The sequence below is a fragment of the Aquarana catesbeiana genome, linkage group LG08 (assembly GCF_042186555.1).
Source record: "Aquarana catesbeiana isolate 2022-GZ linkage group LG08, ASM4218655v1, whole genome shotgun sequence".
Classification (NCBI taxonomy): domain Eukaryota; kingdom Metazoa; phylum Chordata; class Amphibia; order Anura; family Ranidae; genus Aquarana; species Aquarana catesbeiana.
This window is the reverse complement of record NC_133331.1, coordinates 142,119,006-142,136,498: the sequence shown is the minus strand read 5'-3', so window position 1 is coordinate 142,136,498 and position 17,493 is coordinate 142,119,006. Positions and strand designations below refer to the sequence as shown.

At 43.5% G+C, this 17,493-nt stretch overlaps 1 protein-coding gene across 2 annotated transcripts in view; it reads right to left on the bottom strand.

Annotated features, from left to right (window-relative positions):
- The window catches only part of ANXA7 (annexin A7), a 92,746-nt gene that overhangs the window by 18,966 nt on the left and 56,287 nt on the right, over window positions 1-17,493 (bottom strand). For both annotated transcript variants that reach the window (XM_073596499.1, XM_073596500.1), the window contains 5 exons: window positions 15,010-15,115; window positions 13,330-13,424; window positions 11,111-11,224; window positions 9,720-9,890; window positions 4,614-4,784 (listed from right to left, as the gene is read on the bottom strand). In XM_073596499.1, the coding sequence (XP_073452600.1) occupies window positions 4,614-4,784; window positions 9,720-9,890; window positions 11,111-11,224; window positions 13,330-13,424; window positions 15,010-15,115 (657 nt within the window). The remainder of the gene's footprint in view (window positions 1-4,613; window positions 4,785-9,719; window positions 9,891-11,110; window positions 11,225-13,329; window positions 13,425-15,009; window positions 15,116-17,493) is intronic.

Below are 17,493 nucleotides of genomic sequence, written 5' to 3'. Positions count from 1 at the left end.
AGGGAATTTTGATTTGCCTATAAAGTCCATATCTTGGGGTACAGTACACCCTCCCTTTTCTTGAGTTGCTCTGCATTGCTTGCCACCAAAAAGGAGGACTCATGGAGAGGGGTAGTGTTATAGAGGGAACACCCAAGGGTTGTGGCCTCAAAAGCTTGCCAGTGTCCAATCACCTGAAAGTACAAGCCTATAACCCAGGGTCTATGAATACTCAGTCTGTGTCCTACACTGTACTCCAAGATATAGAATTTACAGGTAAGTCAAAATGTTTTTTTTCCCAGATTTGAAGCTACCGCCTCATCTTCCGTTTTTCATTTTCTAAGTTCTATCGGGAGATAATTCAGGCTTCATCTGATGCCACCTTTGGGCGTTTGTATCAGGTGGCTTTTTGAGCTGCAGGCAATGCCCAATTTCTTTTTTTCCTCAAGTCAGCTTGCCTTTGTTGCCATGTTGTCCACCCTTCTGTTAGACTGCTTTTATACATCCCGACTGTCAACGTCATGATAATGAATGAGTAATAAAAAAACAGATTTTTGTATTCACCATAAAAATCGTTTTTCCTAGAGTCTATGAAGGGATACAGTTCCATTCCCTTCTGTGATTTTAAGGCTCTCAGTACTACTCTGCTACAAAACTGAGGCATAATGGTTGTGGGTGGGGTTAGTCTGTGCTGGTTTCTCCTGTAGGTGGCCTTATAACACAAAAGTTCAAGAATTTCTGTATCCAAAGGATTTTACAGGGATTCCAAAAATCCTATTTTTTGGAATAATTGGGGAGGACTGAAAGTTTTAAGTACTTGAATTTTATACCAGTTTCTGTTAATGCAAGGAACAGGTTTATAATGAATCAATGTTAGTTGATGGAAAAAAATAATCTCAGGCTCTCACACGCAATCTTGATCTCCCAAATAGCCTTTGAAAGGTTCCCTATGTCTGTCTACCTGGCACAAAAGAGAGGTAAAGTCTCCACAAAAACCAGAACACCTTTAGAAAGAAATGTTAGCTCTTTATGACCCTGTGTAGAAATCCTTTTGTTCTATTCCAGCACATTCTGCTTTCCCATTCAAGTCTATGGAAATGCTAAAGCTAAAAAATGTACCTATCTTAATTTTGAATAATTGCAGAAGCATCTCAGTTTTTTCAGCGACAAGCCCAAAGCTAGTCAGCATGGACCCTTTGGCATTTGTTGTTCCTATAGTAATGATTTTTCCTTCACATTCTGTACTAGTGACAACCAAAAGGCAGGCCTTCCCTCTAACAAGATACACACAGCACCACCCATAATATATCATTGTTTGGCTGTAAAGCCAAAATAACCTCAATATCCTCCCAAATAATTCTTACTAATGCTCATACTGGGCAAAACCAGACTATTTGTATTTGAAAGCGATAACTTGCTTTAGTATTCAGTGTGCAGTGCCAAAAAATATTAGCAAGATATCTGGGGTCATACAAAGGCCATATCTGTCAGTGTATGTAGTAGTCATTACACAGGTATTTATTAAGCCATATCTCCAAGATTTGACCATATATGTATGATTATATACACTCCCTTTAATGGATAAGATGGTTGGCTGGATTATCTAAATCATAATGTGACAAACATAATGGCAGATTTAGTCTTGTCATCCTAAAGCTGCTCACTCAGTAAAGAGGACTGAATTGTCTGTACAAATAGTTTTATACATTTTTATTCCTTTACTTAGGAGAAACCAGATATTATATTATATTCAATCAATCATTCTTTTATCAGCACTTAACAGTTGAGCTTAACATTTAATAATTGGATTCACTGATCTGACAATTGTGAAGAAACTGGGAAAACTAGGGAACAAAACTGGCATCCCCTTATTACAATATGATGTTATAACAATTTAGAACTACCACACAACTGAATTAATGCAAAGCTAAAAAAGTGGATATAAACCCTCACATATAGTACCTCACAAAAGTGAGTACACTCCTCACATTTTTGTAAATATTTTATATCTTTTCATGTGACAACACTGAAGAAATGACACTTTGCTACAATGTAAAGTAGTGAGTGTACAGCTTGTATAACAGTGTAAATTTTCTGTCCACTCAAAATAACGCAACACACAGCCATTAATGTCTAAACCGCTGGCAAAAAAAAGTGAGTACACCCCTAAGTGAAAATGTCCAAATTGGACACAATTCGCAATTTTTCCTCCCCGTGTCATGTGACTCAGTGTTACAAGGTCTCAGGTGTGAATGGGGAGCAGGCGTGTTAAATTTGGTGTTATCACTATCACTCTCTCATACTGGTCACTGGAATTTAACATGGCACCTCATGGCAAAGAATTCACTGAGGATCTGAAAAAAAGAATTGTTGCTCTACATAAAGATGGCCTATGCTATAAGAAGATTGCCAAGACCCTGAAACTGAGCTGCAGCACAGTGGCCAAGACCATACAGTGGTTTTACAGGACAGGTTCCACTCAGAACAGGCCTCACCATGGTGGACCAAAGAAGCTGAATGCACATGCTCAGCGTCATATCCAGAGGTTGTCTTGGGAAACAGACGTATGAGTGCTGCCAGCATTGCTGCAGAGGTTGAAGGGATAGGGGATCAGCCTGTCAGTGCTCAGACCATACGCCACACACTACATCAAATTGGTCTGCATGGCTGTCATCCCAGAAGGAAGAAGCCTGTTCTAAAGATTATGCACAAGAAAGCCCACAAACAGTTTGCTGAAGACAAGCAGACTAAGGACATGGAATACTGGAACCAAGTCCTGTTGTCTGATGAGACCAAGATAAATTTATTTGGTTCAGATCGAGGTTTTAAGCATGTGTGGCAGTGAGGAGTACAAAAAGACAAGTGTGTCTTGCCAACAGTCAAGCATGGTGGTGGGAGTGTTATGGTCTGCATGAGTGCTGCCGACACTGGGGAGCTACAGTTCATTGAGGGAACCATGAATGGCAACATGTACTGTGACATACTGGAGCAGAGCATGATCCCCTCCCTTCAGAGACTGAGCCACAGGGTAGTATTCCAACATGATAATAACCCCAAACACACCTCCAAGACGACCGCTGCCTTGCTAAAGAAGTTGAGGGTAAAGGTGATGGACTGGCCAAGCATGTCTGCAGACCTAAAAACTCTATTGAGCATCCTCAAATGGAAGGTGGAGGAGTGCAAGGTCTCAAACATCCACCAGCTCTGCGATGACATCATGGAGGAGTGGAAGAGGACTCCAGTGGCAACCTGTGAAGCTCTGGTGAACTCCATGCCCAAGAGGGTTAAAGCGGCGTTCCACCCTAAAATGGGTCCCAGTGCCCACTTCCTGCCGGTGCACTGCAAGTGAGATCACCTCTCTCCCCTCCCTCTTGGCAATCATCTGGGACATGTCACAGGTCCCAAATGATTGCTCGGCCAGTCATGGCGCACGGCTCGCGCATGCGCCGTGGGTGCCCGGCTGTGAAGCCACAGCCGGGCGCCCACAGTGACAATGCCGGGGCCGCAGAGAGGAGGGGGAAGACGAGCGGGGCTTCGCTGGACCCTGGGACAGGTAAGTGTCCGATTGTAAGTGCTGAAAAATAACCCTAGTATCTAGTGGAGAGAGAGGTGAATGTCCTCAGCTTGTAACTCCTCCTTAATCATAGAGGTGGAGTCAGAGAGTGTGACATCAGCCCACTTCAGCCTTTCAGAGGAAGCTTTGTTTTCATTTACGGGTACAAAGCTCCCTATAAATGGCTGAGTGCCGCTCAGACCGACTCTGCTTTTTTCTTGGTCTAAGACCGAAGTCTGTCTCACAGCTAGAACCCAGCACTGTCTACTGTATGTAGCTGAAGCTACATACAGTGCTTAAAGCCACTGCAGCACTTAGTGAAGGAAATAGTTGGTTTGGGCCAGCTTGGTCAAAATCAACTACTTAAAGTCACAAGAAACCTGGAGATCCGCTTTAATATGTCTGAATTCTATATGAAAATTAGGAATAATTGATAAACAGCAGCCATTTTGCCCCTTAATCGCATAATATAAAAATCAGTATAAACTTGGAAAAACACAATAAAAAACAGACATAGATTCCTCAATGCAGACACGGGACAGCGTGGTACCCAGTTTTTAAGGGCACCAAGCTCCCACTTCTTCCTCTGGCTCTGTGGCGCCGGAATGAAGATCACCACTTCCCCCTCCCTGCAATCTTCTGGGACACGTGACAGGTCCCAGAAGTTTGCCTGTCCATTCATAGCGCGCAGAGTGGCTTGCGCATGGGCACTGCGCACCTGGCTGTGAAGTCAAAGCCGGGCGCCCACAGTTAGAATGCTGGCACTGTAGAGAGGAGCGAGGCTTTGTGCGCCCACATCGCTGAACTGTGGGACAGGTGAGTTTCTGATTATTAAAAGTCAGCAGCTACACTTTTTGTAGCTGCTGACTTTTAAAAATGGGTGGAACTCTGCTTTAAATACACATAAAATATTCTGCCCTGATCTTACACTTGTATGGTGATCAGTTTTCTTGGAACTGTGAAATAATCACAGTGCAAAAAGCATATAGCTATAGTCAAGTCTAAAGGATTACACAAAGATGTAAGATTAGATTGTGGCCACACATTCTAAATGCTGACGCCATTACTTTACACTACTTACCCTGGCATAAGCCTCAGCTACCGCTTTCAGCTGTGGATAGCTTCGACTTGCCAGCACCAGATTAAAGGAAGATTCATCGGTTCCCAACTTTCCCTCACCAGCCTGATAGAGGCGCTGGGCATCAGATTCAGCTTGCTGCATGTTCACATTGGGACTTTCATCCCGATTACCCTGAGGAAAGCAGAAGTACTTTCATTATTTTCCAACCTTTAAAGACAGTCAACTAAAGAGGCTACTACAAAGTGTCCTATAGTTAAACTGCAATAGACAGAACGTAAAGAGGCCCTCTCCAGTTCAGGAGTATATCGGATATGAAAATCAATAGTACTTTATGCATCATGGTTTAAATGTGTACTTCCTGCACACCCCTAACTAGACTGTCAAATGCAGGAACATGGTCTAAAGCCCCATACACACGGGCTGAATGTCGGGAGACATCAGCCGATCCCCCCCAAAAAAAAAAAAAAATTAAAAAAGGTCAGACAGACATTCGGCCCATGTGTATGTCGGTCTGTCCGACAGAAGTCGGCCATTTGACTGAGCATGCTAGAAAAAAAACAAAAACCAACCAACTCCCAATCAGGCCAATGGCTGAGAGCACCGATTGGAGTGTTCTGGCGGGGGGGACCCCCCTGTCAAAACACAAAAGCTCAGCGGGGGAGATTGCTATACTAACTTCAGATGGTTAGTACAGCCGCTCCCACCGGAGCTGACAGTTGTAGTGTGTATCAGGCAATAGGCTCTATGCACACTAGCGTTTTTTTTTTAAGCTCCTAGAAGATAAATAGTCCTACGTGTCCATGCACACTACTTTAGGCTATTAGCATTTGAGCTTCAGCGTCTAAGAGCAGGAAAAAAAAAAATGTATTTATAGAGTTTTTGGAGCGTTTTCCCCAGAAGGAAAAAAAATAAACACACGCTTCTTTATGCTACTAAAACACTCTAATTGGTGCTTTAATGAAGCTTGGCAGATGCCCTGTGTGTGTGTGTGTGTTGATATCTCATACCCACTCAATACCTCCAAAACAATGCAAAGCTGCAGGTGCTTCAAGCGAGCTTTATCATAGACTTCGATGGAGGCTTTGGAGTACCACATACGCCCGGGAAGTGTGTCCAAAGCCATGTTTTGAAGCAAGTATAAATGAGCCCTAATGGTCTTGTAAAAAGGAAGTCACATTTAAGCTCCATGCACACTAGAAGCTAAAAAAACAAAAAAACAAAAAACCCACACTTTTTTTTTTTCTTTTTGTGACAGCTTTTAGCAGCAGTTAAGAGCATTCAGCTTTTCTTCTGCTGGTGATCGCTCAAAAAAAAAAAAAAAAAAAAAAAAAACGCAAAAATATTTATTAAAAAAAAAAAAAAAAATCTTATAAACTAAAATTGTGTGCATGGGACACAGGGACACATAGTGTTATCCTATTTACTTCTAGCAGTAGAAAAAAGATGAAAAGGCTAGTGTGCATGGAGCCTAAACCACTTTGAGTACCAACCTGTATATGCCCCTTCATTACCAGGCCATTTTTCAGTTTCCAGTGCTGAGGTAGTTTGACTAACTACTCCATCATTCAACAATATCCAGATAAAATTTTATATCATTTTTGAAACAGATCAAGCTATCTTTTGGTGGCATTTAGTAAGCACAATTTTTTGTACTAAAAAAAAAAAAATAAAAAAACCCACACAGTTTCCCTAACTTTCGTTTAAAAACAAAATAAAATGTCAGGACAGAGTGAAAACCTCAAAATGCCCCATTTTTGGAAAGTAGGCACCAAAAAGAGAGACGAGTGAGCAATGGAATAGGTCATCAGTGTTCTGCTTCTATATGCACCATTCACAGGGCCAGGGCTGGGAGGTGACCCAACTATTTCTCAACAAGAGAGGAATAATTGCCTAAACTGTTTGGCAGCGCTGTGTAAATCTCTGGAAGGGATGGGCAGAAAAAGAAAAAAAAAGTGATTTTTGGCTTGCCTGGAAAATCCTTTTCTTGGAGTACATCACAGGACACAGGGTATCTTCATATCCATTACAGTAGAGCTATGCTGTCACCTTCATAGCCATAAACCCCTCCTAGCTAGGCATAGTCTCAGTTTTTAAGCAAACCATAAACAACAAAAGGAAGAGGGGTGGGATTCACTGTGTCCTGCAATGTATTCCAAGAACAGGGATTTTACAGGTAAACAGAAAATCCCAATTTTCTTTATCGTACATCAGAGGACCTGGTATCTTCATATCGATTACAATAGGTATATCCCAAAGCACTGAAGGAATGGTTCCCTACATGCAAGGGCAGATGATTCTGAGACTATAAGCCAAAGGAATAGCAACCAGAAATCTACCCTTCTGTGTCAGAACTAAAGGAATATCCTGAATGGGCTCAAATGGAGATTTCTGCAATACAGATTTCTGCAATACAGAAAGTACTAAGTTGAGGTCTCACAGAGCCTTAAGGGCCGTGCACACGGGCTGAATATCGGGCAGCATCGGCCAGTTCAATAGAAACCGGCTGACATTCGGTCTGTGTGTACGGCAGCCAGGCCAGCTTCTGTCAAAAGGGGCATGACCAAAAAAGGTCTGCTGATCGGCATCTGATCAGCACTCTCAGCAAACAGTGGAGAGCACTGGCTGAGGAGTTCGGGGGGGGGGGGGGGGGGTCTGTGCCCTGTCAGAACACAATAGCACAGTAGGGGAGATCACTGTACAAACACCACATAGTTAGTACAGCAGCTGAAGAGCAGAAGAGTTTCACGTCCTGTGGTAAATCTTCCTCGAAGTCACCCTTCTAGCTGTTAGCAGTGAAGGAATGACTGAATAAGAGACACCCTTGTTAGCTATGCTATTGAAGCCAATGGCTATAAAGAACAATGAAAGATTACACCTTGTGACAGGTTGAGTCAATCTGGAAAAGGCCCATGGTTCGTCTGCCAACAAGTTTGTTGGAGTACCACATACGCCCCGGGCCATGCTGGGGTGATTAGAATCACCAGGATACCTTCCACCTGAATCCTGCGAAACAGACAAGGTAGAAAGGCATACATTAGGGAGAACTGATCCCACTTGGTGAACTCACTTTCCAAGGGGTGTTGACAAAATTGTTTTGGATCAAACACCTTTTTAGGAGTGAGCCCAGTCTGCATATAAAACATATCCTTTAGATAAGGATGTACAGGGAAAGATTGACGATGTTGTGGACATCGTGATCCTAATCCCGTGGACCTTAGGGGCCAAGGATTCAGGAATCAGCAACTTTAAATTAGTCCAGACCACTTCTCCCAGAAATCCCATGAAATAGCAAGCAGTTTCGTATCGAAAATAAAACCTGGCCCCAAGATTCTTCAGAAGAGGAATTTTTGGCAACCCCCTCCTCCTGAAAAGTTGCCTCCTGAGCCGGTTCCTCCTCCATTAACAAGGAGAGGACGAGAAGGGGAGCGTTTCTGCTTGCGACCAAGACAGTCCAATCCAAAAAGCTGGTGTCATAAGGAAGGTGTCACCAGAATAAGTGGCAAGATCAAATTAAGAGAATCAGTCACACAGAACTGACTCCCAAGGGATATAGTGCAGGGTGAGCTGCATCCAGGTTCCTCCCTACCCAATAAAAGAATATGGGAATCCTCTGCTCCCTGATCTCCCACTCTCTGCCATTGTTAAGCTATGGCCTGTCAACAAAAGGGAAGAACTAATTGCTATATAGTTGTCCAAACATCTGAGAGGAGCAGGTGCTGGTAGCAGACACCCATGCTGGAACCCACAGGAAGGGACTAATCATTTCCCACCAGTGCCAATCTCCCTTTAGTAAGGCAAGAATCTTGTGTACTTAGATGAAATGACTGTTAAGATTCGACTCTCCAGCACCGGCCAGTTCATAAAGAAGTATTCAAGATGGCAGCAGCCATTCAACTGTATCATTTTTGTGAAGTCACCAGTGCACAATGCACATTATGGATCCCTGTCAGAGAGGTACAGGAGGAACACTCCACCCCCTGCCTTTGGCACCAAAAGCTTCCTAGAGCACCACCAAGCTCTGCCAGATGCTCAGAGCAGCTGGGAGGAAAATAAGGCAAAACACAGTGTAAATACATCTTAAGCACCACAGCCATGAAAAAAAAAAAGGAGGGTGGAGGGGAACCCAGAGTAAAAAGAACTAGGGGGCAAGACTGGATACCTACCACCATTATTACCAGATACCAGCAATAACAGGGATTCCACGGGGTACTGCCCAGTCCATGTAGCAGGTCTCCCATCTTTTTCAAGGGGGTTCCAAACTTTACCCATCACAGCAAGCGATTGCCACAAGGGCTTTTGGGACAGGACTCCCCAACTGAGGATCACCATGTTGAACTTGTGAAGCACCCTAATGGTCTACCAGGCAATATATCATCGCACAAAAACTTTTTATACAGGATCCAGTGCTGAACAGCAATGATACAGGCAGTCCCTGTGTGTGCAGTACAGGATCCAGGTACCATGCCTCTTCGCCAACAGCTGTAGGCAACAGATTCAGATAAGCCAGTCTACTAATCCCATATGGAATCTTGAGAAAAAACTAGCCATTGGCTCTTGCTGCTGTCAATCCAATATTGTGAAGGAATGGAAGCGGGGCAGAGTCTCACTGGGTGTGTAGAGACGCACACAGCCCAACTCAGGAGCGAGCCCACACAGGTGTGCCCCCATAGGCAGAGGCTTCCTATGGTGGCACATGAAGAAAAGGAGAAGCCTAGAGTTAGGGCCACTCTGTGCAATATTTTATTTAGTAAAACATGTTTATTTTAAATAAATAAAAACCAAGGCAGCCATTACAACCACTTTAAAACACAAAAACCGAGGCTATACCTGGCTGGGAGGTGTTACGCCAGTGAGGGGATTTCCTCAGTGTCAAATCACCTGAAGATGGCAGCATAACCATATCCTAATGGATATGAAGACACACTGGGTGTCCTGTGATGTAGCACAAAAACACTTGTTTTGCAGGTAAAATATCTCCATATTCAGTATGTATTTCAACTGTGTAGTGGTACGATTAGAACTCCACATTAAATCACTGCTTTAAAATATGCCCTATTATAACTTTTAATGCTTTAAATAATTTGTGATAACAAGCAATCAGCTAACCTGGCACATAGACACGAGCAGTCTTTCAAAGTGGCCAGAGGTGTCCGATCGGATATCCTTTTCAATGTCCCGTCCAAACTCTGACTTGTAGCATTGTACTATGTTTCTGATTTCAGCATTGGTTCTGGAGCACAGTATCTCAATCAGCACACTCTCCTTGGTTCCTGCACCCTAGAGTAAACATGAATAACATTTAGAAGCAGGGGAGAGAAAGAAAGAAAATAATATATGTATGCAATACCAACACATCCTCCCCTTCATGTAGTGAGCTGCTTCTCCTCTACTAAAATCCCTATCAATATCAGCCCTGCCAAGGGTGCTCCCTGCTGTACTACAAAACACCTCCCCATCTCCAAAACATAATGGGAAGGTTGCCTGTAAAGTCACAAAACTTGCTGGTGTATTAAGCTGCTTGCGTCTAGCTTCTCCCACGCAAAAGCAAAAAACACTTTATAGAGTTAGGGATAGTTCTGTACTATAAAAGGTCAGTACTGGAAATATTAAATGGAGCCATCTTATGGCTGTGTAGCGAGAAGGAAGAAAAGGAGTATAAAGCAAACATTTTCGGATAGGCAGCACCAGCAATACATCTAAATGCAAAATTCACCAGTTCGTAAAACTAGAGAAAATAATAAGTCTCTTTGTCCCTCATGATTTTAGTTTCTTTCACAGAAATCCTGACTGAGTCTGTCAAATGTTTGCCATGCACAATTTGATAATTTTTACCCTACAGAATTCAACTATACATACCGTATTTATCGGCGTATAACACGCACTTTTTTCCCCTTAAAATCAGGGGGAAATCGCGGGTGCGTGTTATACGCCGATCCCCTGTGATGCTGAGCTTGAAAATCGCAGACCGGCGCCGAAATACACAGAGCCGGTCCTCGGCTCTTCTCGGCCACTTTCGGCTTCACTCGAGCGCCGCCCGAACCTAGCCGAGTGTACTCGGCTAAGTTCGGATAGCTCCGCTCACAGTCACGCCCATCACGGGCGGGACTACAAGTGGAGCCAAAAGTGAACGAGAGCCGCCGAGGACCGGCTCTGTGTATTTCGGCTCCGGCGGCGCCATTTTCAAATCGCGGTCGGCGATTTTGAAGCTCAGGATCGCAGGGGATCACAGGGGAGCGGCGCCATTTTCAAACTGTGAGCTGCAAGGCTGCACTGGGGCAAGGCTGCACTGGACACTGGGGAAGGCTGCACTGACAAGGCTGCACTGGGGCAAGGCTGCAATGATGGGCATTTAAAATGTAAGTTTTTTTCCCTTCAACTTCCCTCCTGAAAGTTTTTTTTCCCTTAAAATTCCCTCCTAAACTTGGGGTGTGTGTTATACGCCGATAAATACAGTAATTTTCATTAAATGCTGCAGTTTTCTATAAAAACACAAATACCTTCATGGCATGATGCAGACTCCAAGCATCATAGTATGTTGCAGGCATAAACAGCGCAAGGATGAGTTCTTCAACATGGCCACTTAATTCAGACTTCAGATCTTTAATCAAATCCTTTAAACCAAAGCACAAATAAATCAAAAAAACTATTTTATGCAACTCTCTAAACAAGACATGGCAAGAGGTGCACATATTGTAAGCCCTCTGTGACAAGTGACACATTGGCATAATGTGGAATATTTGTGTAGGAGGAAGAGAAGAATGAATAAGAGAAGGGAGGCTCCCTGTTAGGCTACTTTCACACTGGATGCGCTTTACAGGCGCTATAGCACTAAAAATAGCGCCTCTCCCGTCACACTGGAGCGGTGTACTTGTGAGATGTTAAAAAAAAAAGTCCCACAAACAGCATCTCTGAGGTGCTTTAGGAGCAGGCAAAATCAATGGGCAGCGGCGCTATTAACCCTTTATTCGGCCGCTAGCAGGGGTTAAGACCGCCCCGCTACCGGCTGAAGAGCACCTCTAAAACAACGGTAAAGCGTCGCTAAAACTAGCAGCGCTTTACCGCCGACCACCCCGCGCCTCAGTGTGAAAGTGCCCTTATAATACCAAATAAATACAGCAAATCTTTTCAACAACATGTAGGAAACCCATAATATATAAATTGCATACAAAACGTACTTAAGATTGTCAGATTAAAATGCCTTTTATTGGGACTGCAACTGTTCCGTAGTACCCAAAGAGAAGATCGTGTGCGTTTTAATGTCATGCATCAGTAAGATTACAAATACGTGTTTGCCTGCTTTCAATTTCCTTATTTCTTGCAGCAATATAGCGCTGAATGCTGATAAGTGCTTGTTTACAATCAGGACTCCTGGCTGGCAGTGGTCTGCAAGAAAGTTGGCTTTATTAGGCCCAAACCAGGTTAGCAACATGAAGCTACCAGTGAGCTTCAATACATGCTCAGGTACAACTTTTTAAAAGGTCCCCCTGCGCTCCTCTCCTCAGATAGTGGGCCCAAGTTGTATACAAGGCCTTTTCTTCAAGTCAACATTACACCACACCCCTTGCCTGCACAAAGCTCGAACCCTGTCATTGCACTGTCAAATGCAACAGTTTCGGTAGATGGCAGTGACTGGAATCTGACAGGAGTGAGGAGGAAAGAAGGCACAAAAGAGAAAACGTGTCTTTGGTACAACCATGATTAATGACTGAAATTACTGCTTTCATACAGAATTTCAGCAGCGTATGATTCAATACTGAAAGCACAGAGCTTACGGTCTTTGCTTCAGAAGGGCTTCTTTTCATATACAAGACTATGGGAATGTAAAAGCATGTGATATACACCTGCAATGAATTTGGAATTATCTCAAAAGCGTTTGTTAGGATCGCACATTATATATATATATATATATATATATATATATATATATATATATATATATATATATATATATATATATATATATATATATATATATATTTATTATACACATACACCGTATTTATCGGCGTATAACACGCACTTTTTTTCCCCCCCTTAAAATCAGGGGAAAATCGTGGGTGCGTGTTATATGCCGATCTCCGCTGATTGTGAGCAGAGCGAGCGCCAGCGATATGCACAGTGTACTCGGCTATTCTCGGCTCTACCAGTCAGGGGCGGGACTGCGAGAGGAGCCGAAACTAGCCGAGTACACTCAGCTATGTGTTTGTTGGGCGCCGCTCGTTCCTCTCCTCTCGCAATCAGTGAAGATGGGCGGGACTGCGAGAGGAGCAGAGTCTAGCCGAGTATACTTGGCTTTGTGTATCTTGCCGCCGCTCGCTCCTCTCACAGTCAGTGGAGATTGGCGCCAATTTTAAATAAGCAGCGGCTGGGCAATGCTGCAAAGAGGCTGGCAAGGCTGCAAAGGCACTGGGCAAGACAGCAGATGGACACTGGGCAAGGCTGCAATGATGGACAAGGCTGCAGATGGACACTGACCAGGCTGCATTGATGGGCATTTAAATGTTTTTTTTCCTTAAACTTCCCACCTAAACTTGGGGAGCGTGTTATACGCCAATATGGTATAATATATATATATATATATATATATATATATATATATATATATATATATATATATATATATATATATATATATATATATATATATATATATACACACACAAACACACACGTGCAAAGAAAAAAAAAGGGGGGGGGGACAAAAACAACTTCTTACTTTGCCATAAGCCGTTTTAAATGCTGCCTTAATTTTCTGTCTCTGGTCACTAGAACGATTAGCGACAACATCAATTATTGCTTGCTCATCAGTTCCTGTAAAAAGAAAAAATAAGTCAGTACTTTGAACTGCTGCTGGGGGCCGCCATCTTGGATGCGATTTCAGACTCCCAGTGGTCACTCAAGTGATGCTATAGTATTTTTTTTGCCCTTTTCCTGGCAGTTGCTTAAAAAAAAAAAAAAAAAAAAAAGGAAGAAGGATGTAGGGAGGTAAAGGGGTAAGCCGGAGAAAATAGACATTTTCATAGAAGAGAGAGCTATGTTAGGGAATTGACTAGTTTGTTTTTCTAGCATGTTCAGAGACACACAGCACGTTAATTTATTAAAAAGAAAAAACACTGCAGATAAGCATTTGAATACTTTTTTATTCTGCGCTTTCACCTGTTTCTTTGAAAGCTGGTGACAGGGTCTCTTTGCAAGCAATATCTGCTGTAAGGGTTACAATATCTTGCTCTAGGTCCCTAGGGCTTCTTTCACACGGGCTTTCTGATCAGGTGCGCCTGTCAGTTTTTCAGGCAGACCTGATCGGAGCCTCCTCTCACTCCTATGGGGCAGTGGATGTCAGCGGTGACAGCGGTGTCCGCTGACACCCACGGCTATCCGATCCTGTCTGTGAAATCCAGACGGATGGAGACCCTATTATCAATTCGTCTGGCGGATCGGATGAAAAACGGACAGGCGGCCCGTTTTCATCAAATCTGACAGGTCCATCTCAGCACAGTGAGCGGAGATGGACCTGTCATCCGCCTGCTCAGCGAGGATCAGCGGATCGATCCCCTGCTGAGCAAAGCGGAGTCCGTTGAGCAGACCGCCCGTGTGAAAGAGCCCTAACAGCACACAAGAGAATGGGATCGCTGCTCAACAGAGCATAGAGGTTCAGGTCTCCAGCTGTCCAACACCTAAATCACCAGTGTTGTTCTAGGCGCATGAGTCCTGTTGACAGAAGCAATGGTCCGGTGAGTGGAGGAGGGGGTGTTTGAGTGTTAGACCCCTTTCACACTGAGACAGTTTTCAGGCGTTTTAGCGCTAGAAATAGCCTCTGAAAAGTGCTTGAAAAACTGCCTCCCATTCATTGCAATGTGTGCTTTCACACTCGGGCGGTGAGGTTGTGGGACGTTAGAAGAAGTCCTGCAAGCAGCATCTTTGGGGCGTGTAGGGAGCGCTATAAATAGTGCTCCCAAAATGCCCCTGCCCATTGAAACAAATGGGCAGTGCTTCCAACGTGCCGCAAAATTGGACTTTTTTTTCATTCACAGGACCTTAAAAGAAATGGCCCGCTAGTGCCCAAAAAGCACTGCACAATGGACCGGCGCTTTAGTGGCACTGCAGTGTGAAAGGGGTCTTAGAGAAACATAATGCTGTGCTCTGTGAGGAACAGTCTGACTCTCTTGGATGCTACCTTACAAAAACAGACATACTGAGTTTAGCTGTAAGCACTGCTACAGTGGGATATCCCTTCCTAGTTCCCAACTGTTCCTGTCCACATGTAAGTTTTTGGTGACCCCACCTAACCTTGCTTCTTTTAATAACTCTTGTTGGGTAATCTGGAATATATATTAAATAAAAATCTAGCAGAGCAGCAACTTATATTTATTGTAAAAAAAAGGTTAAAGATTCATACCAAACCCCTTCATAGCTTTTCTCAGCTTTTCAGCATCTGCCAGTGCATCAAAATTTGCTGCAGCTCTGATGGTGCCCTGGGTTGCAGTCATGGCTGAGGCAAAAGGCTGCAAAACAATGAACAACAATTGAAACCCCTTACAAGCTGACTAGTGAAAATGTAGAAGTCAGGAGACTCACACATTTACGGTGAAGGGGGAAATGATAACATAATGGTTTCAGACATAAAACATGTTAAAAAAAAAAATGCAAACAAGGAAGTCACACTGAGAATTCACACACATACACAGCAAGTGATCTGTAACACATCTAAGCACAGCTCTTAGGACTGTTTTTCAAGCTACTTCATTTTGTTGTGTATACTTGTGTCAGTTATTTTAAGTGAAAAAAAAAAGTAATTGTGCAGTGCTCATTACTTCAAAACACACTGAAAAAACATGGACATCACTTGAACAGAAAAAAAAAACCATGGGCACAGGTTATCGTGAATTCCAAACAATCTTCGCTGTATTTTTGGCGCTGTAAGATGAAATTCAAATAAGAAATATATAGTGTATGCATTAAAAGTCAAGGTATCGGATGTACTGAAATTCCCCACTGGAAAAAGGAGCACCAGCATAAAAAGTAATTGAGCATGTTGCATGCACATGGTTTGCCAAGTACCACGCTGCTAGCAGGACAGACTAGAGCAAGGATATGCAATTAGCGGACCTCCAGCTGTTGCAAAACTACAAGTCCCATGAGGCATAGCAAGACACTGACAGCCACAAGCATGACACCCAGAGGCATGATGGGACTTTTTGCAACAGCTGAAGGTCCGCTAATTGCATATCCCTGGACTAGAGGAATCAGCTACTCCGCCTGTTGCTTCCCTCCTCTGTACAGTCACAGGTTAGGGCAGATAGGTGACCAGGCTGTATGGCTTAACTGCAGCACAGAAATGTCAGGTTAACAGGTAAAACCAATGCCACATATGCATATCAACCATGTATTTAGCAGTCTGCCTGGAGTTCAGCTTCTCCATAAATCTCAATAAAAACAGCAGACAACCCAGTTATCCCCATTTCAGTCACAGACCTAAAAGTACCTTTATACATCTATTGCTCAGGATTCAATGAAAGGTGTTATGAGCAGGAATGAGCAGACAACTGGCACAAAGACTATGATCTGTTGGTCTAATATATCATGATCAACCTTAAAGATAATGCATTTAAAAGGCAGGTTTTTTTTTTATCTTAATGCATTTTATGCATTAAAATAAAAAAAGCGTTCTGTGTGCAGCAGCCCCCCTCATACTTACCTGAGCCTCATCTCGATCCAGCAATGTTGCACGAGAGACTCCCTCCTCATTGGCTGAGACAGCAATGAAATGCCGTTGGCACCCGCTGCTGTCAGCCAGTGAGCCAATGAGGAGAGAGGAGCAGGGCCACATCCCCATATCTAATTGGACACAGGGACCTGCGGCTCGGCTCGGGTGCCCCCATAGCTAGCTTCTCGCTGTGGGGGCACTCAACAGGAGGGAGTATTACATTTTTTTTTTTGTTAAAAATAACAGATGAGACTTTAGTATTACTTTAAAACAGCAGTGCTGCAAAGGAAATATAAACTTTTAGTCTTTTTAGACTATATAAAAAAGGTAATACTGTTGTTTAGTTTTGTATTGAGTAGGAAGGCTAGAACACCATTTAGGTTTTTATTGGTGTCTGTGCCCCCATATTCAGTTTATTGGTTACTGGTGACCACTGTCATCCAGTGATGGGAAATGTTAAAAGTTTACAGTTGTACCTAGAATAGGGGGGTGAGAGAAAATATTCAAAAAAGGACACGTGTTCCAGTTTGGCAACTATCATGGGAATTCCCCTCACTTCACATAGGTGCCCAGGGGCTGTAAAAAAAAAAAAAAAAAAAAAACAAAAAAAACAAGGTTTTGCTGCCCAATTGCTGCCCACCTGAATCCTAACAATGCAGCCAGATAAAAAGGGAGAGCACCGGAAGTGCCACCTAAGTGCAGTATTAAAAGCAGGGCTTTATTGGCAAGGTACACATACACACAAGAAGCAAGAAGGACTTAAGCTCATCTGTTTTGGTGGCCCGGGGGGGGGGGGGGGGGGGGGATTCCTAGTGCGTGGCTGTGTTGATGGTTGATCCGCAGCACGTCCCGTGGCCACCAGGAAAGAGACCGCAACCAGCATGGAACACACGAAGTGACGTCACGGGCCGCAAGATCACATCCGGAGGAGCTGACACAGGAAGAGAGGATGGGCTGACAGGCTACGCGCTCGGAGCATCAGCTCCTTCTATAGCCTGGGGGGGCAGCGTTTCAGCAGTACTATTTACAGTGGGGACAGAAAGTATTCGGATCCCCTTAAATTTTTCACTCTTTGTTATATTGCAGCCATTTGCTAAAATCATTTAAGTTCATTTGTTTACTCATTAATGTACACACAGCACCCCATATTGACAGAAAAACACATAATTGTTGACA